Raw genomic sequence first — 26,524 nt, 5'->3', positions numbered from 1 at the left:
TGCCATAACAAATTACCACTGACGTGATAGCTTAAAAAAATTTTTAAAAATAGATTTATTCTTTTAGTTCAAGAAATCAAAAATCCAAACTCAATGTGTTGGCAGGGTTGGTTCTTTCTGGAGACTTGAAAATCTATCCCATCTCTCTTCTAACCTTTCAGGGGTTGCTGGCAATCCTTGACGTTCATTGGCTTATAGATGCATTGCTCACATCTTTGCCTTCATCTTTGCATACCTTCCTCTGTATCTCTGTGTCTTCTTCTCCTCTTATAAGGACACCAGTCATTGGATATAAACCCCAACATAAATCCAAGATGACTCATCTTGAAATCATCTTAATACCTCTGCAGGATCATATTTCCAAGGAAGGTCACATTTGATATTTGAATTCAACTCACCACAGACACCATTTATTATTTTTCCTCTCAAGGACAATTATTTTGAATTGTATCCTCTGATCAACTTTACTTATTTAAAAAGAAATAATTTAGTCCTACATTTTTATTCATCTAAAACACTGGTCCCCAACCCCTGGGCCACGGACAGGTACTGGTCCATGGGCCATTTGGTACTGGTCCACAGAGAAAGAATAAATAACTTACATTATTTCTGTTTTATTTATATTTAGGTCTGAATGATGTTTTTTTTTAAAAAAATGACCAGATTCCCTCTGTTACATCCGTCTAAGACTCACTCTTGATACTTGTCTTGGTCACATGATACATTTATCCATCCCACCCTAAAGGCTTGTCCGTGAAAGTATTTTCTGACATTAAACCAGTCCGTGGCCCAAAAAAGGTTGGGGACCACTGATCTAAAATATATGTGTGGCAATCAGAGCTTCAAATCAACATAAGATAACTAATGAGCACTCTGGCTTAATATTATTCCAGCTTAAAACAAAGAAATTGGTTAGCTTGTTATTGGAATAGTGCACAAATGTCTATTCCCATCTTTATAAATGTGCAGGAATCTCGACTCCAAATTTGAAGCCTTTATTCATACTGTTATTTCTTTATTTCAATACTTTAAAAATGCATGTGGGAATGCAAACATAACTCAAGCAGTTATTTTTACAACTATAACTGATACTTATTGCAAAAATGTCACATACTTCATTTTTAAATTGAACCTAAGAAGTAAAAAGAGCCATAGAATAGCCTCATGCCCTCAAAACAAGTTTTGCAAAACTTCTACCTTCTTTTCCTCTGCTCTGTGACTTGGCTTCCATAATATCTGTTGCATTTCTAGATGCTGAGGAAATAACTTCAGTGCTACAAAGCACAGAGAAATCTACAAGTACCTCACATTGGTAGATTAGCTGTGGTTTAGACTTGTCCCCAGGATATATTTAGTAACTTATGCACTTTCAAGTAAGCAAAAGTAATTGATTTTCTATCATAATCTGCAGCACTTTAAAATGTTTAAGATTTGACCCCATGTTTTCAATACCTGTAAGACATGTGGATATATTGATTTGGCTGTTAGAAAATTGGAAATGCCAGAATGCTTCATTTAATGATATAAATAAATATTCAGGTGTAGAGACTCAAATCTTTTTTTTCAAGCCTCTCTGTGTTATACAGGTGTTTGTTGTTATTGTGTGTGTTTTGCTAGGATAATGAGGCATCTGCATAACAAAGTAATTCAGAGTTATAAGAAGGATATTAAATCACAATTATCAGTTTATTGTGGAAAGCCATGTTTATTTTAGAGTGCCATTTTTAATTTTTGTGTGCTCTTGAGAAAAGGTTGTTTGAAATCGAACTTCAGAGTTATCTTGTGTTTCATGACCAATATAGAGTAAATATAATGATAAATACTCATTGGTACTTTACGGATTGAAAAATTGAAACAAGTTAACAAGGTTAACATTAGGGGAATAAAAGAGAATTATATTGTTTGAATAATACACCATCTCTTGCCATAAATTCTAAGAAATTAGAAATAGAACAGGAGAATTACTGAGCTTGAAAGCACTTAGTATTGTTGGGGACAGAAATAGGCAGAAGGCAATGTGATTTAAACAGTAACCTATTTTTATAGCTAAGGAAAGAATTGCTACCTACAACATACTTTCTTTAGAATAAAAATTATAGTTAAAAGCAGCTAAGGAGCATACACATACACACACATTGAGCTTGAGAATGAACAGAGCAGGAACCACCGTTCATCTAACCCAAAGTCCTTGTTGTACAGAAGAGGAAGCTGTGGTCTAAAGCCTGACATTGCTAGGATCTGTCACTATTAAGAGGATGATCCCAACTGAGTCACAGGTGTTCTGACTCCTAGTGATGTGCTGTTTGTACTATATAACATTGTCGTCTTTAGCTCACTTTATCATGATTGGTTGTTACATGAATTTGTACCAACATCAACTCTGACAATTAACTATGCTGAAAACAGTACAAAGGTTTTAATATTTTTTAAATATTAAAAAAAAGAATGACCAGTGATCCAGAAATCCCTCTTCTGGGTATATATCCAAAAGAATTGAACTCAGGATCTCAAAAGGATATCTGCATTTCCAGGTTCATTGCAGTATTATTCACAATAGCTAAGATAAAGATATAACCCAAATGTCTACTGAAAAACAAAGGGACTTTTTAAATGTAGTGTATAAACACGATGGAATATTATTCAGCCTTTAAAGACAAGAAAATCTTGCCACTTGCAACAACATGGAAGGCACGCTAAGTGAAATAAGTCAGTCACAGGATGAATACTGTGTGATTCCACATATATTTATATGAGGAATCTAAAATGTCTAACTTATAGAAGCAGAGTATAAGATGGTGATTGTCAGGGGAGAAGGAGAGAGTAAATGAGGCATTGTTCCATGGGTATAGAGTGACAATTATGCATGATGTGTTAAGTTCTAGAGCTCTGTGATGCAACATAGTGCCTATAGCTAACAATACTGTATTGTACACTTAAAACTTGTTAAGAAGGTATCTCATGCTAAGTGTTCTCACCATCAAAATAAAAGCAACAAGACACAAGAGTTTTGAAGAAATAATAGATATGTTAATTATTTTGTTTTGTGTGATGTTATCACAATGTTTGCACATATTTAAAGTTATCAAAATGTATACATTAAGTATGTGCAATTTTTATATATTAAATATAACTCAATAAACCTGAAAATTTCTCTGTAATAAGAGAAAAGCTTTATATATGTATTTTCAAGGTTAAAATTTATAACAATTTTTTGTTTACATATTCCCATTTGGTTGATGAGAAAACTTAGGCAAAGAGAGATGTTGGCAAGTTTTTCTGGGTCACACAGCTAGTAAGTTAGAGAGCAAAACTTCAGATCTAATTTTGCCAGAATTGAAAACCTATATCTTAACTCTTAAACTCTAGTTAATTTGTTACTGACCACAGCCAAAAAAAATGTGTGGTGGTATGATTGTATAAAGGGATACTGGGATAATGTGAGAAGAGAAAGTGATGTCTATTGAATAAAAATTGAACGTTATATTTGCAGCTATAGAGGATGAATAATTCTAGAAAGGGTTAAATCAGTGCTTTTCTGCCAATTCATTTAAAAAATACTGTTTAGTATTTCCACTAGTCCAACTCTTTTTTTTTTTTTTTTTTTTTAATGGGGCGACATCAATAAATCAGGATACATATATTCAAAGATAACAAGTCTAGGTTATCTTGTCGTTCAATTATGTTGCATACCCATCACCAAAGTCAGATTGTCCTCTGTCATCTTCTATGTAGTTTTCTTTGTGCCCCTCCCCCTCCCCCTTTCCCTCTCCCTTTCACCCCTCCCCCCGTAACCACCACACTCTTATCAATGTCTCTTAGTTTCACTTTTATGTCCCACCTATGTATGGAATAATGCAGTTCCTGTTTTTTTCTGATTTACTTATTTCACTTCATATAATGTTATCAAGATCCCACCATTTTGCTGTAAATGATCCGATGTCATCATTTCTTATGGCTGAGTAGTATTCCATAGTGTATATGTGCCACATCTTCTTTATCCAGTCATCTATTGACGGGCTTTTTGGTTGTTTCCATGTCCTGGCCACTGTGAACAGTGCTGCAATAAACATGGGGCTGCATGTGTCTTTACGTATCAATGTTTCTGAGTTTTTGGGGTATATACCCAGTAGAGGGATTGCTGGGTCATAAGATAGTTCTATTTTCAGTTTTTTGAGGAACCACCATACTTTCTTCCATAATGGTTGTACTACTTTACATTCCCACCAGCAGTGTATGAGGATTCCTTTTTCTCCACAGCCCCTCCAACATTTGCTATTACCTGTCTTGTTAATAATAGCTAATCGAACAGGTGTGAGGTGGTATCTCATTGCAGTTTTGATTTGCATTTCTCTAATAACTAAAGAAGATGAGCATCTTTTCATATATCTGTTGGCCATTTGTACTTCTTCCTGGGAGAAGTGTCTGTTCATGTCCTCTTCCCATTTTTTTATTGGATTGTTTGTTTGCTTGTTGTTGAGTTTTATGAGTTCTTTGTATATTTTGGATATTAGGCCCTTATCTGAGCTGTTGTTTGAAAATATCATTTCCCATTTAATTGGCTTTCTGTTTATTTTGTTATCAGTTTCTCTTGCTGAGCAAAAACTTCTTAGTCTGATGTAGTCCCATTCATTAATTTTTGCCTTCACTTCTCTTGCCTGTGGAGTCAAGTTCATAAAATGCTCTTTAAAACCCAGGTCCATGAGTTTAGTACCTATGTCTTCTTCTATGTACTTAATTGTTTCAGGTCTTATGTTTAGATCTTTGATCCATTTTGAGTTAATTTTAGTACAGGGGGACAAACTGTAGTCCAGTTTCATTCTTTTGCATGTGGCTTTCCAGTTTTCCCAGCACCATTTATTGAAGAGGCTTTCTTTTCTCCATTGTGTGTTGTTGGCCCCTTTATCAAAAATTATTTGACTATATATATGTGGTTTTATTTCTGGACTTTCTATTCTGTTCCATTGGTCTGAATGTCTACTTTTCTGCCAATACCATGCTGTTTTGATTGTCGTGGCCCTATAATATAGTTTGAAGTCAGGTATTGTAATGCCCCCAGCTTCATTCTTTTTCTTTAGGATTGCTTTGGCTATTCGGGGTTTTTTATAGTTCCATATAGACCTGATGATTTTTTGCTCTATTTCTTTAAAAAATGTCATTGGAATTTTGATGGGAATTGCATTAAATTTGTATATTGCTTTGGGTAATATGACCATCTTGATTATATTTATTCTTCCTAACCAAGAACCAACTCTTAAAAGTATATACATAAAACAGCTTTTGATGGATTCCCTCTCTCTATCCAGGGAACTCCAGTGAATAACTGAAGGAACAAATCAATCCATCAATGTACTGTTGAAAAATCATTTGATATCAGCTCTCAGGGTTGGGGCCAAAATATTGCTGGTTCATGGTGATTGTTGGTATCACTCCTGGATACCTGCTTTTCATAATAGGGTAACATTGTTTTCTAAGTCGAGAATAACCTCTGTTTTATACTGAATATTAGGTTTTATTGATCTCTTATGTTGATCGACTGTCAAATTAATAGAATCATCAATTCTATTTTGTCTGCCTGTCCATTATTCAGTTCTGGTTATAATCTTAATAGACAAAAATTTCTTACGTATTTTTACAGTGCTTTGCATTTGCTAGTCATGCCTCTAGTGTGTCTCCAGCCTTGAGAACAACTCTACAGGGCTCAGCAGGAGATAGGACAGAGCCCACGGTCTTCAATCAGGAGCAGTGCAGGATGTGATTGACACAGCACACACACTGTGTCCTTGCTTAATTTCTCTGGGCCTTATTATCTTATCTCCAAAGGGATAATGTATTCTGTGCCAAAATCATGCAGTTTTTGAAAATCAAGTGAGAAAATAACCTGTAAACGTTACTTATATTTATATCTATTACATGCTTAACTCTATGAACAATTTTTATAAGCAGCTTGTCATTTGGTTCTCAAAAGAACACTATGAGATGAGAAAGCAGCTATTATTACCTAATTACTTTATTTGGGAAGTTAAGATTAGAAGAGATTTCAGTTCATCTAAAACTTGCCCAAATACCCATCATACCAAAGAAGCGGGAATATCTGCAATCTAGAATTCTGAAGGTCATGTCCAGACTGCCTCTCTGAAATGCAAAATTTCTGTTTCTGCTTATCATTGCATCCTACATGTCCCTAGATATGCAAGAGGGTCCCTGGTCTAAATCTGCTGATAAAGGTTTGGTTCAGAAGGCACTAAATTCATATCAGAAGACTAGGGTAAAGATATTTTGAAAGAGGAATTTAAATTTTTTAGCCCACTGTGTAAAACTAGGATTTATCTGTAGCTAAGACTATGGTAAAACAGGTTCAGTGCAATCTAAGGAAGAACTTTTCAAACAATCAAAGCTGTTGGAAGTAGGTTCCTCTGCTTGGTGAATTTTTCATTCTGAAGGTGTTTGTGCTTATTTATAGGACCACTTAGTTAGATGCACAGCATTATATGTGCCATTTGACTAAACATTAAAATCTTTTTAAATATTGGGATTCTGTGTACATATACCAATGTTTTTTATACTTAATCTAGTGTACATAGCTAGGCATTTATAGTGAGAGAAATTCCACAGCTTGCTTCTAGAATGAAATATATTTTTTAAACTAAAATTAAATTAAATATAATACATCAAAGAAATTTGGAAGGGTTTTCAGAGTAACCTAACATACTTCACTACAGGTGATGCAAAAAAGGTGATATAAAGAGCTCCCCAGTCGACATAGTTGCAAGGGATATCCTGATAAGTAGTTTGGGCTGGACAAGCGAGACCTCTAGTTGAGGAAACACTTAACAGTTGTTTTACTCAACATTGAATTATTGATACAGATTCTGAACTCAAAATATATAAGTCCCAATTTGGCAACATTTGAGGATAAATTTACATATCTACTTTACTTTTAAGTGGGATGCTTGAATACAATTCTATTAAAAATTTATAAATTCTGCACACAGAAAGGAATTGATTTTAAATCAAATGAGTAGAAAACAATACAGGGCATTTAAAAAGATTTTTATGTCAAAATATTGCATGTACTAAGATGGTCTGTCAGTGAGGGGTCAACCTGAGAAACAGAACCATAAGAGAGACATTTTAAGAGACTAGTTTTAAAGGATTGGCTTAAGTGGTTGTGACTGCTGATTAGGCAATTTCAAAATTCACAGGTGCTGTCTACAGGTGAAATTTTTTCTTCAGAAAAGCCTCAGGTCTCCTGCAGGCATCCCCAAACTACAGCCCACGGGCCGCATGTAGCCACCTGAGGCCATTTATCCGGCCCCCTGCAGCACTTCCAGAAGGAGCACCTCTTTCATTGGTGGTCAGTGAGAGGAGCACTGTATGTGGCGGCCCTCCAACGGTCTGAGGGACAGTGAACTGGACCCCTGTGTAAAAAGTTTGGGGACCCCTGTAGGCCTTAGAGGATTGAATCGGGTCCACTCACATTATCTAAGATAATATCTCTTACTTAAAATCAGCTAAATATGGACTTAAGTCACATCTGCAAAGTACTTCACAGTACTGTGTTTGATTAAATAAATGGGGACTGTAGCCTAGCCTAGTTGACACATAAAACTGACCATCACAGATAATAGTTCAAATCCATGTTGGAGATGGTGACTGTCCATCTGTTCCAAAAAATAATAATAAAGTTTAATTTCAACTTAATATAAAAGAGTATATTCTTAATGGATGAAAACTATGTCAGATAAACCCACTATGAAGACCATGAGCTGCAATGAATAGTTAAGTATTTCTTCGCCAAATTTTCTCCCTATTAGTTTTTTAATCTCTTGGAAGACCTCTATAATCCTCTATCCCAGTATCAACAACAGTGCCTATGAAAGGGCGCACATATTAACAAATAGCAGATAAATGCCATCTGAACCAAAGGACAAATCAAAGTGAGCATAAGCCTTTTTGAGACATAACCTCAAGAAGAAAGACCATGTTCAAGACCTCACTGATGATGTTGGATACTGTATTTGTTTTTCATATTTTCTTTGTGTGTAACTGGAATAGTGGATCATGCAACAGTTGTTTTATGTGTGTGCCTTTCATGTGTCAGGCACTGTAGTGAGCTCTGTGGAACTACAGTTAAAACGCCAATAATAACAAAAACAATAACAACACCATTCTCAGTCCATGTCTTTATGGAACTTCAGTCTATTTTATAAAATCAGAAGACCTTAAAAGGACATTTTGTGTTATAGATACCTTTGTGTGGGTGAGTTAATCAAGTTGTCTTCGCTAATAGTACTTTTTATTGAAGGCATTGCCTTTTGACCTTAAGAAGTTCATTCTAACCATTACTTAAAACACCATCTCCTTTTAGTAATAAGTTATAATTCCCCTTAATACCAAAATTTACTTATCCTTTTATGCAAAAATCTACAAATACTTAATATTGTACATGATATAAACATCATTTCTCCAGTAGTTTATTTTTTTTATAAATTTTCCTTGCACCAAATGTTTGTGCCAGGATAGATTAATTTAAAAAACAAACAAACAAAGAGGAACAATATTTTTATCTTTATCAGGGTTGTTCAACACCTTGAGCTTTAAGGACTTGTCACTTTCAACTATGTCCTCAACATCTCAAAAAAAAATCACGTTCTTTTGACAGGTGTCATTTGTTTCACAATAATTTGTTGTGTTAATGAGCTACTTTGCAATTCAGCTAAAGGGAAATTATTTACATAAGAAATTTACACATATTATACTAATGATCCCCCGGGCCGCTCTCATCTACTTGTTCTCTCTGTGCACACTAAAATAAGATTGCAGTGCACAGTATTATTTGTCCAAACTATCATAGAGATAGACTTGTGTCATGTGCTACAATGGAAACAATACAGACAAAGTACCATATTTCTCCATGCATAAGACGCACCTTTTTTTCCCAAGAAATCTGGGTTCTAAAAACGCATGCGTCTTATACAGTGGTTGTAGATTTTTTTACTTGCATTTCCCACTTTTTCATGCTTGTTTTTGCACTCATTGTTGAAGACAGTGATTCGTCTTCAGTCACAGATGAGTGCAAGCTAATGGATGGGAGTTTTGACAGTGTTGAGGAGCTGTATGAATTTTATGATGAATAAACCTTGAATTCAATAACTTTATGTAATATATTTTTTTTCAAATTTTTGGCCCCAAAATTAAGGTGCATCTTATACATGGGGTAATACGGTATGCCTTGTGATGGTTTCAAGGGATAAAAGCCTATTTTTTGCTAAAGTGTAGCAGCTTTGGAGTCTTCTTTCTTGGCCCAAAGAAAACAAAATCACTGACTTTGGGTGATGAAGGCATACATTTTTAGATTGACAATTCTTGATTCATAGGCAGGCCTCTTCTGGGCTGTGAGGAAAAATGACCCTTGTTATTTTTTATTATTTCTTCATTGTTCACATTTTATATTCTGCATCTGCCCTGAGGCTATTTTATTGGAGTATATTCTTATAAACTGGAAAAAATAAATGAAAATATATGAAAAATAATTTCATTTCTTGCTGTAATATGTCTGACCTTTTGGCCAGAATAACAATGATTACCACAGTATCCCAAACAGCATAAAGCATGTCTACTGTTGTTAAAATTTAACTAAAACTTTTGAAACTTAACTAGAAATAATGTTATTTAATATTTTCTTTCTTTGTGAAAAACTCTTCCACAGGACTGGAGAAAGGAAGTCAGTACAGTTTTCAAGTGTCGGCCATGACTGTCAATGGTACTGGACCCGCTTCCAACTGGTACACAGCGGAGACCCCAGAGAATGATCTAGATGGTAAGACCTTTCCTCAGTCATTATCACACTGATTTCTATTGTCTCCGCTACTTCAGCCTCAAATGCTCCCTTAAAAAAAGTTAATGAACTTAATCATTGGGAATAACTATTTTCTCTCTATCTTTAGGTACCAAGCAAAACAAAACCCAAAAACCCTGAATAAACACAGGGTCTTCAACAGTGTCATAGAAATAGAAATTAATTATGCATTAATTAGAGTCCTAACAATAAGTTACTTTTCCAGAGGTACTTTGAAATTATCTTTCTAAAATTTATTGAATTTTGAATAATTGACCTTAAATTTCTACAATTTCTAATAATAATCATGAAATGTAATTACTTTGCATACTTTCTTTTGCCATTTTATGACGCTTCTGTAAAACAGTCATTTGTTGTTTTATTTGTTTATAGAAAGGGGTTGGGGGGATGGGGAGGAGGGGAGAGGAGGGATAGATGGTGATAGAGAGAGATGTGATCTGGAGTGATGAACACACAATGCAGTATACAGATGATGTATTATAGAATTGTCATCTAAAACCTGTATAATTGTATTAACTAATGCACCCTAATAAATTCAATAACAAATTAAAAGAGAATAAATACATGTATAATGAACATGTGATGATACAGAGGATTGCTTAAAAAACTGAATGGTGGGATCTTGATAACATTATACGGAGTGAAATAAGTAAATCAGAAAAAAACAAGAACTACATGATTCCATACATTGGTGGAACATAAAAATGAGACTAAGAGACATGGACAAGAGTGTGGTGGTTACCAGCGGTGGGGGGAGGGAAGACGCGGGAGGGAAGGAGGGAGAGGGTTAGGGGGAGGGGGAGGGGCACAAAGAAAACTAGATAGAGGGTGACAGAGGACAATCTGACTCTGGGCGATGGGTATGCAACATAATTTAATGACAAGATAACCTAGACATGTTTTCTTTGAATATATGTACCCTGATTTGTTAATGTCACCCCATTAACATTAATAAAAATTTATTTAAAAAAAACTGACAATGAAATTCCTTTATTACCATTAAACCTGAAAGTATCCAAGTTACTGGAAGTTAAAATTTCTATATCCCTTCCCTTTTTTATCCTTCCTCTCTTCTTCCTTCCCTCCTAATTTTTATTCTTGTTCTGGGTCTTTTTCCATCACTCTTTCTCAAGTCTGTCCTCTCTTCCTCTTCCTCAAACTATTCTCATTCTCCTCATTGATTTTTTTCTTCTTTTTTTTCTAAATAATTTACCCTCATTGGTGATTTTAATATTGTCAGTAATTAGGTTTTACAAAATAATTATGATTATAGCAAAAACAAATAATGCTATTTCAATGAAGTTATCAATAATGATGATCACTTCTATGTGACAGCACATTCATTCAAAGAATACTGATAGAAAACTCACTAAGCTTTAGGCACTGTGCTTAGTTAGCTCTGAGGATATAACAATAAATAAGAAAGACATGATTCTTTTTTTGTGGATCTTAGAGTATAGCAAAGAAAGACAAACTTTCTAGGAGAAGTCATAGGAAACTGCTATTTTATAGTTCAAACCTGGTTGAAGGGTCCTATCTATCAATACAGGGCAGATAGCTAGCTAGCTAGATAGGTAAATAGACAGACATTTATATGATATGCATTTAAACTGAGATGTGAAGGATGAGCAGGAATTAGCTATGTCAAAGCATAAATTAGAAATTGAGGGAGGAAGAAGAGAGAGCAAGGTAAATGCAGGTTTAAAGTCAAGACAGTCAATGGCACTATTGCGGGCCTGAAAAAAAAAGACTGACACACAGAGATGACATGTGATGAGGTTTGTAAGATACCCAGGTTCAAAATCTGTCAAGACCAAATTAAGAATTTTGTCCTAAGAATCCAATAATATGCTTTATCATAAGCAAGTCATTAATGGATTTTTAAAAACAGTGACTTAATTGTGTACGCATTTCAAAGAGATTACTCTGGCAGAAACATAAAAAAAATGTATTAGAAGTAGGCAAACATGAACCAGCCAGCCCAGTTAGGAGAACTGTAGAGGTAATGTTACATTTTATGGAACAGTAATTTGAAGCCTAGAAGATGTTAATAAGTTATTGAAATAACTTCCTTTATTATTTTACTTGACAAATTAACTTTTAATGTTGTAAGTAACTGTGGAGCTGAAACTCAAGACCAAGTTTGGTGAGTGAGTGTCCAGTGCAGGTTTATCAGATAGAGCCTCCACTAATGTTTTAGAACTGACCCTGTGACAATAACAGACAGTGATTCGAGGCGCAGGATTCTAAGAAATGAGGTCATATCATTTACCCAAACTAAAAGACTATATCTCTTACTGGAAGGAGTGGAAATAAATGGGGCAGAGATATTGAAGGTCCCATAAAATACCCAGGATGGATGGGACTCTCCACTTGACTTATGTGCTCTTTCTCCTCACTCGAATGACTCACAATCTAAGTGAAACTAAAATGTAATATCCTGGGATTGCACAGAACTTTTATTTAGTTGCATGCTTCTCATATCCATGCAGTCTTAATATAATACAATTCACACATCTATTTTGACCAAGCATCTCTTTGCCATGCTCCTGTGTAGAGTCCAAATCAAGATTGCTTAATTGTCTTTGTTGGAACATTTCCATGCCCATGGCTTAATATGTCCCCCTTCTGCATGCAGCATTCCTCTTTACTTTTTTCTTATTTTAGTAGTGATGCAGTTATTATTAAACGTAATTAAGAACCACGAGTGTACCATGTCATGGAGAGTACAGATGTTCAAGAAATAGGAACAGCCCTCTTGAGGGATAAACAGAAAAAGGCTATACTGGTTGAAAAGACTTAATGAAAACAAATAATTAGACCTAGAAACTTTAGTGGAAGGGCATTGACCAAGTCTACAGGGAAGGTGAGTTGACATAACTTAGTAGATATTCTAAAAGAATGCCTTTAGAAAAATTATTTCTGCCACTCTTGGTACAAAATGTATTCTTATTCATCCTGTTATTCATTTACCAGTCAATTATCTTAACATTTTTTCTAATTATGATAACTTCTATTTTTTCCTGCCTAATATCACTTTGCATTATTAATCTTTTAAAATTAACTCTAACTTAGTATTTTTGAAATTACATTTAATGAGATGACATTGATCAATAAGTGAACATCTTATAGCATTTGAACTGTCAATTGTGTTGTGTGCCCATCAGCCAAAGTCAAATCATTTTACACCACCATATATTTGTTCCTCTTAACTCTACTCCCTCCTCCCCCTGAATAACCACTTTTATCTATGACCATGAGTCTCAGTTTTATATCCCACCTATGTGTGAAATCATATAGTTCTTAGCTTTTTCTGATTTACTTTTTACTTAGTATAGTGTTCTCAATGTCCATCCATATTGTCATAAATGGCAATACGTCATCATTTCTTATGGCTGAGTAGTATTCCATTGTGGTACCTGTATATGTACCACATCTTCTTTGTCCAATCCTCTATCGAAGAACGCTTTGGTTGTTTTCCTATTTGTCTACCATGAATAATGCTGCAATGAACATGGGACTGCATGTGTCTTTCCATACCAATGTTTTCAAGTTTTTTAAGTAGTTACCCAGTAGTTACCATAATACGCAGAATTACCTGGGTCATATGGTAATTCTATTCTTAATTTTTTGAGGTACCACCATACTCTCTTCCAAAATAGACTTATCAGTTTACATTCCTACCAGCAAGTTTTAGTATCAGGGTTATGTTGACCTCATAAAATGTGTTAGGGAGTATTGCTGCTTCTTCACATTTTTGGAAGATTTTGAGAAAAATAGGTATCAAATCTTCTTTGAATGTTTGGTAGAATTTACTAGTGTAGCCATCTGGTCCTGGACTTTTATTTTGGGGGAGGTTTTTGATAGTTGTTTCTATTTCCTCCCTGTTTATAGGTCTATTTAGGTTTCCCACTTCATGACTCAGGCTAGATTGTATAGTTCTAGGAGCTTATCTGTTTCTTCTAGATTGTTTAATTTGGTGGCATATACTCTTTCATAGTATTCTAGCATGATCCTTTGTATATCTATGATGTCTGTGATAAATTCTACTCTTTCACTTCAAATTTTGTATATATGAGTCCTTACTCTCTTTTTCTTAGTGAGTCTAGCCAGGAGTTTGTCAATTTTATTGATCTTTTCAAAGAACCAGCGTTTTGTTTTATTCATTTTATCTACAGTTTCTTTGTTCTCTATTTTATTTAATTTTGCTCTAATTTTTCCTATTTCCTTTCTTCTGCTGAATTATGGGTTGCCTTTGTTCTTCTTTTTCTAGTTCTATCAGATGTGATATTAGGTTGTTTACTTGGGATCTCTCTTGTTCCTCAATATAATCCTGTAATGTTATTAACTTCCCTCTTATTACTGCTTTTGATGTGTCCCAGAAGTTATTTTTTTTCAGTGAGAGGAAGGGAGGCCGAGACAGACTCCTGCATGTATCCTGCCCAGGATCCACCAAACAAGCCCACTAGGGGGTGATGTTCTGCCCATCTGGGGTCCTTGCTCTGTTGCAACCAGAGCCATTTTTTTAGCACCTGAGGTAGAAGTCATGGAGCCATCCTCAGCGCCTGGGGCCAACTTGCTCCAATGGAGCCCTGGCTGTAGGAGGGGAGGAGAAGAGAGAGCTAGAGAAAGAAAGAGAGAGAAGTTGAGAGGGGGAGAGGTGGAGAAGCAGATGATCACTTCTTCTGTGTGCCCCAGCCAGGAATCAAACCTGAGACATCCACAAGCTGGCTGAGCCAACCAGCCAGGGTTTGTATCCCAGAAGTTTTGATATGTCATGTTGTCATTCTCATTGGTCTATAAATATCTTTTGATCACTGCTTTTATTTCTTCTTTGACCCAGTCACTTTTTAGAAGTACATTGTTTAATTTCCACTTTTTGTAGGTTTTACTTCCTTTTTGCCGTTGAAGTCTAATTTCAAAGCACTATGATCAGAAAATATTCTTGGTATAATTTCAGTCTTCTTGAATTTATTGAGGTAGTTTTATAGCCCAACATATGGCTTATCCTTGAGAATGTTCCATGCACACTGGAAAAGAATGTATAACCTGATGTTCTGTAAAAGCCAAAATGTCCATTTGGTCTAGTGTGTCATTTAAGGCTGATTATTTCTTTACTGACTTTCTGTTTGGATGATCCATCTAAAGTTGCAAATGGTGTGTTGAGATCTCCAACTATGACTGCATTTTGACTGTTCCTATTTTTATATCTGTTAGTAGAAATCTTATATATTTTTGTGCTCCCTGATTTGGTGGATATATATAAAGTGACATGTCTTCTTGACATACTATTGCCTTTATCATTATAAAATGTTCATCTTTGTCAATTGTTATCTTTGTTGTCTTGAGGTCAGTGTTGTCAGATATAAGTATGGCTACACCTGCCTTTCTTTGGGTATTATTTGCTTGGAGAATCATTTTCCAACCTTTCACTTTGAGTCTACTTTTGTCCCTGAAGCTTAGATGTGTCTCCTAAAGGTAGCATATGGTTGGGTTTTGCTTTTTGATCAAATCTGCTACTATGTGCCTCTTTATTGGTGAGTTCAGTCCATTTACATTCAGGGTAAATATTGACATATAAGGCTTTCTAATAGCCTTCTAATGTTTTGTTTTCTGGTAGCTGTGTGTCTCCTTTGGTTCTTTTCCTTTGTGTTTTTGTCAGTTATTATTGTTTGGTGGTATTCCACGCTTTTTCCCTCTATTTATACTTTTTTTAAGCTATGTATTTCAGTTTTGTTTTTTTTCATGGCTATCATTAGGTTATTGAGAGAAAAGTTTTCAATATACAAGAGTCCTTTGTCTTATGAGTGCTTCTGCATTCTATCTCCTTTTGCTATTTCAGACCTTTAGCCTCTCCCACATCAGGTTTTTGTTGTCATAGATTATCCTTGTGTATATTGTAACCTCGTTGGAGCTTATATTTGTAGTTTTATGTTATTTTGTTTTTTGTATCCAGTAGGATAACCCCCTTAAGTATTTCCTGCAGTGGGGGTTTTCCAGTGATAAATTCATCTTCTGTATGTCTGGAAAACTTTTTATTTCTTACTCATATTTGAGGGACAACTTTGATGGATACAGTATTCTTGGCTGGTAACTCCTCTCTTTCAGTTCTTTGAATGGTTGGTTTTACTCTCTTCTGGCTTATAGAGTTTCTGCTGAGAAGTCTGATGATAACTTGATGGGCTTTCCTTTATATGGTAAGTTCTTCTTTTTCCTACCTTCCTTGAGGATTCTTTCTTTGTCATTGATTTTTGACATTTTTATTTCAGTGTTTCATGGAGAAGGTCTGTATGGGTTGAGATAACTAGGCATTCTGCTTGCTTCTTAGATTTGAGGCTTAACTCTTTCCATAGGCTTGGGAGGTTTTCATCAATTATTTGTTTAAATAGGTTCTCCCTCTCTTCTTCTTTTGAAATATCCATTATTCTTATATTGCTCCTTCTGATGGAGTCAGACAATTCTTGTAGAGCTCTCTATTTTTTTTAAATTCTTGCGTCTCTCTCTTCTTCCCACTGGATCATCTCTAGTTTAGTTGCCTGTCTTCAGTGTCACTAATTCTCTCCTCTATCTGGTCTGTTCTATTAGCTAAACTTGCTAGCTCATTTTTCAATTCATGTATTGAGTTCTTCATCTCACATTTTAAAGTTTCAGTCTCCTTGGTATGATATTCGTTTTGTTTTCTGAGCTCATTAAGTTGCCTGTCAGTATTTTCTCACATCTCATTGAGTATTTTCAGGACTCATTTTTAGTTCTCTTTCATTTACTGCAAGATTTCCATGTGATTAAAATTGCTTTCTGGAGAATTTTTATTTTATTTTTGAACTGTATCTCTTTCTTGGGTAGTCATGTTATTTCTTTATTTCCTTGCGGGCATTTGAGAGTGGTATTCTTAAGAAATCAAGCAAACTTCAACAAATTAAAATAAAAGTAAATTTAAAAATAATATACAATACTGGCCCTGGCCGGTTGGCTCAGTTGTAGAGCGTTGGCCTGGCGTGTAGGAGTCCCAAGTTTGATTCCCGGCCAGGGTACACAGGAGAAGCACCCATCTGCTTCTCCACCTCTCCCCCTCTCCTTCCTCTCTGTCTCTCTCTTCCCCTCCCGCAGCCAAGGCTCCACTGGGGCAAAGTTGGCCCAGGTGCTGAGGATGGCTCTATGGCCTTTGCCTCAGGCACTAGAGTGGCTCTGGTTGCAACAGAGCAACGCCCCAGATGGGCAGAGCATCGCCCCCTGGTGGGCATGCCAGGTGTATCCCGGTCGGGCACATGTGGGAGTCTGTCTGACTGCCTCCCTGTTTCCAGCTTCAGAAAAATACATAAATAAAAATAAATAAATAAATAAATAAAATAATATACAATAAAAATTAAAAATTAGAAGAACCACCAAAAATAAAAGCTAAAGAAAATAATAAAAAAACAAACAAAACAACACAAAAAATAAAGAAAAACAAAATACTAGAAGGTAAAAAAACATTTCCAAAAGGTTGGTTTATTTTTTTGTTTATTTTTTTGTTGTTGTTGTTTTTGGCCAGGAGGTGGTGCTGGCTTACAAGTTTTAGCTCTGTAAAATTCCAGGCTGAACTCTGCTGAGAAGCTGCTGTTGCAAGGGTGGAGGTGGAGCTGCAGTGATGATGATGGGTGGAACTTGTCAGGGCTTTCCAGCTTTTGCAATGGCAATCTCAGGCCTCCGGGTACTCCTCCCTGTGTCTCAACAGAGCAGAATATCAGACACACAGCACCAGATACACAGCACCTCAGTTCTTCAGCTGTGTGGTATATTGCTGCCACTCTCAGTACCCACAAAGGGAGGGAGGCAGGATCTGGGAGGCTAGGGGGTCACACTTTGTATTTTTGTGTCTCTGTCCAAATGCGGGCTAAGGGCAGACTGGGGAACACTGGCAGTGACCCCATACTCTGCTGCCTTGGTTCAGTATCTCTCCAAGTTCCCTCCAATCTGTCCATTCCTCCTGGCAGAAGACCTCAGTCACTCTGGGCTTCTCCCTTCTCTGGAGCCCAACTGCAAGTGCTTCTTCTTCACCTCTTTTTTCTTCCCCTCTCACCCTTAGTTCATATTATGCACTGATCTTTCAGGAATGCCTGTGAGCCCAGCTGGGCATTTTTTGCTAAGTTCTTAGGATTCATCTATGTTTTCATAAAGAGCAACATGATTTTTCTTAAATTGTAGATTTAGATAGGGTTTTGGAAACTAACTGAAATAGGAGGCATCCTTTGCTGTAGCCAAAGAAATCTGCATTGGAAGGGAACTGCAGACTCAGCCCTCTGCAGGTGCCTTGTGTTGTGTAACATCCCCGCCCTTGCTTTGGAGTCTACTGGCGAACTCCAAGGAAGTGATCTACCTCCTTTGGTGGTAACTCAAAGCCCTGCAAGTCAGCTAAAGGGACACAGTGGTTTGTCTAGAAAACTGAAAGCAATTCTGTCCCCTGTGGTTTCTCTAGTTCTCTTGCATCTCTGCTTGGCTTCAGCAGTTGATGATCAACAGTAACTTAGAGAAATACTCCTTCTCCTCATGGATTACCCTTTAATTGGGATGCTTTGTTAAAGTAATTGAAGAACAAACCTCACTGTTTGTTCAGGGTTGCCTGAAAGCGTGTTTGCTATAGCTAACAGCTGGGAAGTTTAAAATATTTATTTTGTGCCTCAAAACTTCAGCTTAAAAAAAGACAAGGTTATTAGAATTCCCCAAAGTTCCTATGTAAATATCATGCATAAAGACATTAGAGAACCTGTGATAAACTGCAGCAAGGTATCCTCTAGGACAGCAATTTTCAACAGGTGTGCTTCAAGAATTTTTAAGACATGTAATGTCTCACTATTTAGTCAGGGGCACTGACCTTTTCCGTTAGATTGTCAAATTAAAAAATGATGATAGCCAGTACAACAATAGCTATATGGTGCAAAAAAAAATCAAAATTATACCTATTTTTAGTAAGATTAGCAAAAATATATTTTTTGGTGTGCCGTAGAATTTTAATAATTTGTTTATGTGTACCATGAGATGAAAAAGGTTGAAAATTGCTGCTCTAGGAAATTGAGCTGAGGGGGGGCTCTCTTCATGTTTCTTTTTTTTTTCTTCTCATTTTAAATTGAGCAGGTAGAAATTTCTACACATCAATCATTACGTAGTTTAAAATTGAACTTCTACCCTAACATGGAGGAGGTTGGCTTAAGAATACAAGAGGGATGTGCCAAAAACTGTGACCCTAGGAGCAATTTCTAATATCCTGCCCTTGGGAAATAGGGAATTAGCCCTATTAGCCCAATCATGTAATGGATGGAATGGGATTATTGTGAATTCATTTGGTTTAAGAAGTGAACAACCAAGAAACTCCTGTGTTTTGAAACTTGCACAACATACAGTATTTGCTAAGATCATGGCTTTGAGAACAAATACATAAAGCTTATTTTCAGAGTAATGATAAAATCTAACATGATGAAACCACCCCTAGAGAAGGAACACTACGTATTAAAATTTTTATATTTATTCAAAATATAGACTCTGAAAAAAGTGAATGACCCAAATACAGAGATTATTGAGTGTGAACTTTATGGTAGAAAGATACAAGATTCTAGGGCGATTTTAGGTTGGTGTTCTTGAACTTGAAATTGTGAGAACACATATCGAAGACATGGATAGATCCCATTGCCTGTGTTCTATTTGACATGCCGACCTCATCCTGGGACAGATATCTGCCCTTGCCAGTGGTGCTTGTCAAATCAAGAACTCCACAGAGGGAGCCCATGTTCGTTCAATGTTGAACCAAAAAAAGGACTGTTTTCACCTGATCGATATCTAGTGTTGAGGTTCTGCAGTTTCCTTCAGCAAGAAAGAACCAGGGAAGGAAGAATCTCAATTGTTTTGTTAAGGCTCAACTTGGGGTATGGTTTTGAGAGTCTTGTCCCTAAGGAATATCTTACATTTTTACTTCTTTTTTCCTATTGAGTTATCATCACAGTGAACCATGATTAGTATGTAATGGTTCAGAGACTAAAGGACCTGGAATCCAATCAATGACCTCTTCAGGAAAATGCCAATTATTTTCCGGCCTTGGGCAGACAACTTTATTCCAATAGTCTGCAGTTAGTGTCACTAGGAGTAAGTTTTTTATGTATCACGAACTGAAGGACACAGATGACACCATTACCCCCACCCTTGCCTCAGATCTACCAGTTTAATTAATATAGATTTAGAAGACACTCCCCCCCCCCAGAATTAGAATTCACTGTTGTGCTATTAAAGGAACAAATCTGTCAAAACTCTTTTTTTAAAGCACTGGCTATATACCCACCTTCTGCCCTTGAATTTCTACATATTTTTATTTCTTTTATTCCTGATTTTATTCTACATTTTGTATTCTTAAAAAAATTTCCAACTTTATTGAGACATAATAGACATGCAGTATTGTGTACAATGTGTACAGCATGATGTTTACCATGTTAAGATTAGTTAACACACCTCTCACCTCACATAATTAATTTTGTATGTGTAGGTGAGGACATTTTAGATCTACTCTCTTAGAAACTTTTAAGTATATAATACAGTATTGTTAAGTATAGTCCCTGTGGTGTACATTAATCCTCCAGAACATATTCATCTTATAGCTGGAAGTTCATACCCTTTGACCCACATCTAATCATCATTCCACCCCCACTCCCACCCCGGTTGCTGCTGCCCCCAGCAAGCTTCTATTAACATTTATTTTTAATTTCAGGAGCACTGATAGGATAAAATAATAATAGGCAAAAGTAGCATGAAAAATTAAGTAAACTAACAGAATGAGATTAGTTGATATAAAATAATTCAGATTGAAGGAAAACATATTAAAAGTAAACAGAAAGATGAAATACAGTTAAAATTATAAATCTTAACTTTGAAAAGCAAAAAAATTGAGGTAAATAGTATAAAACATGTAGAATAACTAAGAAGGTAAACTATGTGTGAAATAATAGATTAACAACTACACGTAGAATAGGCATTTTTGAGAACAAAAATATGTGAAATATTTAATGATAAAACATTTATTGAAATGCTAAGTATTGTGCTTATGAGTAATAGGTCTCCATAAATTTTAGCCATTATTGTTATTAAGCACAAAAACAAAAACCCGGATGATTTAAAAAATTTTAATGCCGAAAATCAATAAAATTACTCAGAAGTGTATATGTATTTATGTGCAGATTGATATTTTAAATATTTTGAATTACTACTCAGGGTTCGGGGGGAGAAATGACTGCAAAGGGACAGCAGGAGAAAATTTTGAGGCTCATGAAACTGTCTTAAACCATGTGTTTGTCAAAACCCATAGAACTGCATACCGCTGAATAAGTTTGGCTGCATGAAAATTAAAAAAATATATTAAAAAGTTATTACAGAGGAGACAGTGCGAGCAGAGTTGAAAGAAAAAAAAAAGACAAGGTCGAGTTTAGTGGTGAATAGATGTGATTTTCCACTACAATAATTAGGTAAATGGCATTTAAACTTTATAGGGTGAGTAGCTTAAGGAAGATATGCCATCCATTGATGAGAACTAACCCTGCCAATAGAATGAACACGCTAGTATATATAAGACCTGTCTAGAAACAGAGTTTGGGTATTTCAATTGCCTTATATAATTCTCTGTAAAAAATATAGGCTGTTAAGGACTGGAACAAAAACTCTAACAAAATGACCCATAAATGCAGCACACTAAAAAGAGAATAGATGTGTGAGTATTTGTCAAAAGTACCAAAGCCTGACCCTGCTAGGCATTGCCATGCGCACCAGATCGCAAAAGGCTGCAGTCGATTTCATTAGCAGGAGCCAGCGGACACAAATCTTGTTGGCCACGAGGAGAAAACAGCCTTAATAACTGTATTTTCATCTTGTTTCTTTTCTATGTTATTCCATTTTTTTCTTAAAATTCTTATGGAGAGAGTTGTAGAAAACTGTGGTCATTTTCTATTTAATGGAAGTTATATATAATGACAATTTTATTGAACGTTATGGGAAGTAGAAACTTTGTTTCCATATTTTGTGAGTCCTTTGTGCCAGGAACTAGCTGTAGAGAATTCATGAAAAAGGAGAAGACAACAAATAATGAAATAATCACATCAACTAAGTAGCAGAATCAGTGATAATATATCCGAAGGGGAAAAAAATGAGAGGAGATTATTAGGAGGTTAGAGTATTAGAGATTATGGGAAAAAATAGCAAGTTTAAGTACAGTAGCCAGGAAATGTTGCAACTGGAAATTAAATAACAAAACTTTGAAGGAGGGGAGAGCTTCCCAGGCAGAGAAATGCAAATGTCCTGAGGCCAGAACATGTCTGGCACGTGTGAGTAATAGCAGTGTCCAGTGTGGAGCAGATGATGGGGGTGAGGGGAGCAAAGGGAAAAGTGGCAGGAGAGGAGGACGGAGGACTAGGTGAGGTGGGGGGAGGGGTAGATCATACATCACCTTTTAAGCCTATGTAAAGAACCTCGCTCTACAATATGGCATGGGAAGACTGAAGGGGGAGGGATTGAGTTCAGCAATATGTGATTTTATTTATGTACACATGTACGCTATATCTATATTCATACACATTTATTTTTAAATACCCTCTATGTGGTATGGCTACCACATCTATGTATCTGGCGACGGCCTTTCACCAAATCCCCACACTTTATACCCACCTACGTTCCTTATATCTCTACAGGTATGAGTGTTAGGCATCTCACAGTTAACGTGACCTAAGAACTCACTCGTTTGTCCTCATCTCAGTAGATCGTGCACCAAGTGTCTAAGCCAAAGATATGTGAATTATGGCTGAGTCTCTGCTCTCCCACGCCTCTCACCTCCAATCTATCGCTTTGCTGACTGTGCCTTCCAAATGTCCCAATGGTGTCTGCTTCATCACCACAATGGCCAGCCAGACAAGTACAAAAGAATTTTAAAGGACTTCTAACTTTTTTAAAAAATGTTTTGCAATACACATAAAATAAGCATTTTAAGTGTACAGTTAGTGACTTTAAGGGCATTCACACTTTTGTGCAAACATCATCACCACCTTCTTTTAGAACCCTCCATCTTACAAAACTGAAACTGTGTACCCATTAGACAATAACTCCATAACACCCCGCCTCCAGCCCCAAGAAACACTGTTCTTTCTGTCTCTAGGAATTTGACTACTCTGCGCACCTCATATAAATAGTATCACAAAATTGCCTTTTTGTGACTGGCTTATTTCACTTACCATAACATAATGTCCCCAAGACTTACTCAGGTTGTAGCATGTGTCAGCATTTACTCTCTATTTAAAGATGAAAAATATTCCATTGTGTGTAGATACCACAGCTTGTTTATCCACTCATCTATGGATGGGCTCTTGGGTGGCTTCTTACCTTTTGGCTATTATGAATAATGATGCCATGAACACAGGCGTCTAAATACCTGTTTGAGTTCCTGCTTTCAGTTCTTTTGGAAATATACCCAGATGTGAAAATGCTGAATCCAATAATAATTCTATTTTTAATATTTTCGAAGAACTGCCTTTATGTCTTCCATAGTAGCAACACTATTTTACATTCCTGTTGGGTGACCCCTTTTTTATCTTTATTTTCCTCTTATCCTCTATGAGTCAATTAATCCCAATGACCATCTTCATTTTTTTTTTTTTTTCTGAAGTTGGAAACAGGGAGGCAGTCAGACAGACTCCCGCATGCACCCGACCGGGATCCACCCAGCATGCCCACCAGGGGGTGATGTTCTGCCCATCTGGGGTGTTGCTCTGTTGCAACCAGAGCCACTCTAGCACCTGAGGCAGAGGCCACAGAGCCATCCCCAGCGCCCGGGCCATCTTTTGCTCCAATGGAGCCTTGGCTGCAGGAGGGGAAGAGAGAGACAGAGAGGAAGGGGAGGGGTGGAGAAGCAGATGGGCGCTTCTCCTGTGTGCCCTGGCCGGGAATCGAACCCAGGACTCCTGCATGCCAGGCCGACGCTCTACCACTGAGCCAACTGGCCAGGGCTCATCTTCGCTTTTTTTTTCTTTTTTATAAAAAAATACCAACCTCACTCTTGCTATAAGATTTTTGATGTAGTTGTTCCCTCTGTTTATAAAGCTTTCCACCCAGACATTTGCTTGACTGGCTCTTTCTGATCATTAACCTTAGACTCTACCGGTGATGCCTTCATTGGGGAGTCTGTTACCAGGCCACCAGCGTGGCACTTACTAAAATCTCATGGGTTCCTTGTTTATTCTTTTTATATTTATTTTTTATCTTACCACCCCAATATATATCCCCTATACCTAGTACTTTGACTGACACATAGGTGATTCACAGTAATTGTTAAAAAGTCACTGGGATTAATCTGATAATGTTCTATTGTGTTATATATGAATATTACTCATTAATGGAAACCTATAATCACCACTCAAAGAATAATAAGTGTCCTTTTAGAAACAAATTAAACTAAAGATCCATAGTTTCATAGTATAATCAAGAACGGCAGTTGACCTAGTTATCTTAATAAATTCAGACTCCAATAGAAATTTGGGGCCTCATTAATTTGGATATTTCAGGCAAAATGTGTTCTTTGGTTTCAAATTATTCCAGTGATGCCTTAATCCTTATCTATGCCTTATAAATGCACTCGTTGTCCTAGAGGTACTTGGGAAATTGTTCATGTATTTCTGACTAGCAAGTCTCAGTGTCAGCCTCCCGAGAGCATTCCTGTCACACTCCATCCACAGCGGCTTTTCTGAGTTGGTGGTTCATAGTTCATTCCGGTAGTAACTACTCTCATACTCCATCACGTCACGGGTGTGAGAGAAAACTCACTCATGGAAGATAAAAGGCAAGTTGACATTTCTGTCTTTATATTAAGAAGTGAACAGGGGGTCACAAACAGGCAATTCCGGATTATAAAAGTCTGTTAACACAGTTATCTTGATAACGAGGCCATGTGTTATGAAAGATTTAGGTCTAATATAGGTACCCTTCCCTCTGGCTCTATGATCTTTATTGAGTGGTAAAAGGCCACTAGGTGTTTAGAAAGAGAGGCAATGTATATTCTTACATATTAACATTGTTATTTTTTTATAACGTTAAAGTTGTTTTAGAGTTAGGGTCTAGGACTTAGGAGTGAAAAGTAAAGATGAATGGGGTGTACTAACAACCCCACTTCTTCAACCACCAGTATGTATGCTCATCACAATGGTAACCTTAAAGCTCAAAGATCAAATGGATGTAATTCTGTGGGTACTAACTTAACTCACATGCAGAGGGACCACTCTGTGGTTTGCAGATAGATGGAGAAAGTTACCATTCTGAAAACATTTTAAATAGATTTATTTTTATATTCTAAAAGGCATTATTTATTATCATTGAACTTTATAGGCTTTTCTATTTGTCTTGAAAGTCATAATTACAGAAAATTTGAATACTGTTTAGTTCATTTTCTAAATGTAAGATTATCTTGTTGTTTCAATAATTATTGTAAAGGCTTCAAAAGTGTTGCACAGAATTTATTGTAGAGCCCATTACATTTCAAGGACACTGGAGAGGCTCTGTGGCAATAGGGTTAAAAAGGATTTTTAATTGAATTTATTAGGTGACAGCAGTTCACAGAACCGTACAGGTTTCAGATGTACAACTCAGTAAAACATCATCTGTACACTGCATCTTGCATGCATTGCCCAAAGCAGTCTCTTCCCCCCATCTATTCTCTCTTTGCCCACCTCTACCTGACCCTCTCCCCCCTTTCTTCTGGCTATCACCACACTGTTTTCTGTATCTGTGTGTTCTGTATATATGGGGGTTTTATATATGTATAGGGGATTTTTGTTTGCTTAATCCCATCACCTTCTTTCACCCAGCCCCCCAGCCACGCCCCTCAGACAGCTGTCCGTCTGTTTCTTGCACCCTGCCTCTGTTTCTATTTTGTTCTTCAGTTCGTTTTGTTCACTAGATTCCACATATAAGCAAGAACACATGGTGTTTTTTCTTTTTCTGACTGGTTTATTAATCCATCCCCTTCATCTCTTATTGTTTTTATTTAGTGTTAAATTCTTCACAGATATTGTGTTTCTGCTGTTAAGGTTTATATCCATAATTCTTTGGACATTTTGCTTATTACATCACAGGCTTCTTCAGGACAGACAAAGAATAGCTGTCTCCTTTTTGTTTACAAATGGGCATCTTCAGAAGAAAAAAGCATCTTTAGAAAATGCTGTTGATGTGTAATCTTTATAATGTAGCATCTTTTGAGAGGCTGTTAGTATAATACCTATTTTTAAAACTTTAATAAAAGACCCACTTTTATCTATCACTTAAGCTAGAAGTGTGTGTTGATGGTAGATAAAGTTGGTAGGGATTGCTTCTCCTTTTGTTATTTCATCAAGGAGAGAAATATGTTGTAATATTACCTTTGATCATCAAATAATTCTCTTGCATAATTTGACATATGTTACCATTAGAAATCTTTAGTGAGGAAAAAAATGATGAACACAAATAGTTTGAATAAGGTTCAAATCACTAATATTTATGAGTGTCTATCAATTACCAAGAACTGTGCTGAACAATTAATGGACTTTTAATTTTGTATGGGCTCATTCTTCCTTAAATTTCTTCCCAGAATACTTACCTAATTTTCAAAGACTAGATTACATGTGACTGTATCAAACCTAT

The 26,524-nt window shown here is 36.3% G+C and overlaps 1 protein-coding gene across 1 annotated transcript in view; it reads left to right on the top strand.

Annotated features, from left to right (window-relative positions):
- DCC (DCC netrin 1 receptor) overlaps positions 1 to 26,524 on the top strand; it is a 1,139,534-nt gene that overhangs the window by 928,659 nt on the left and 184,351 nt on the right. Inside the window, exon 14 of the mRNA XM_066352289.1 lies at positions 9,710 to 9,820. Within this exon, the coding sequence (XP_066208386.1) occupies positions 9,710 to 9,820 (111 nt within the window). The remainder of the gene's footprint in view (positions 1 to 9,709; positions 9,821 to 26,524) is intronic.

Source organism: Saccopteryx leptura, chromosome 11 (assembly GCF_036850995.1).
Source record: "Saccopteryx leptura isolate mSacLep1 chromosome 11, mSacLep1_pri_phased_curated, whole genome shotgun sequence".
Lineage (NCBI taxonomy): Eukaryota > Metazoa > Chordata > Mammalia > Chiroptera > Emballonuridae > Saccopteryx > Saccopteryx leptura.
This window is presented reverse-complemented; position numbering and strand designations above follow the sequence as displayed.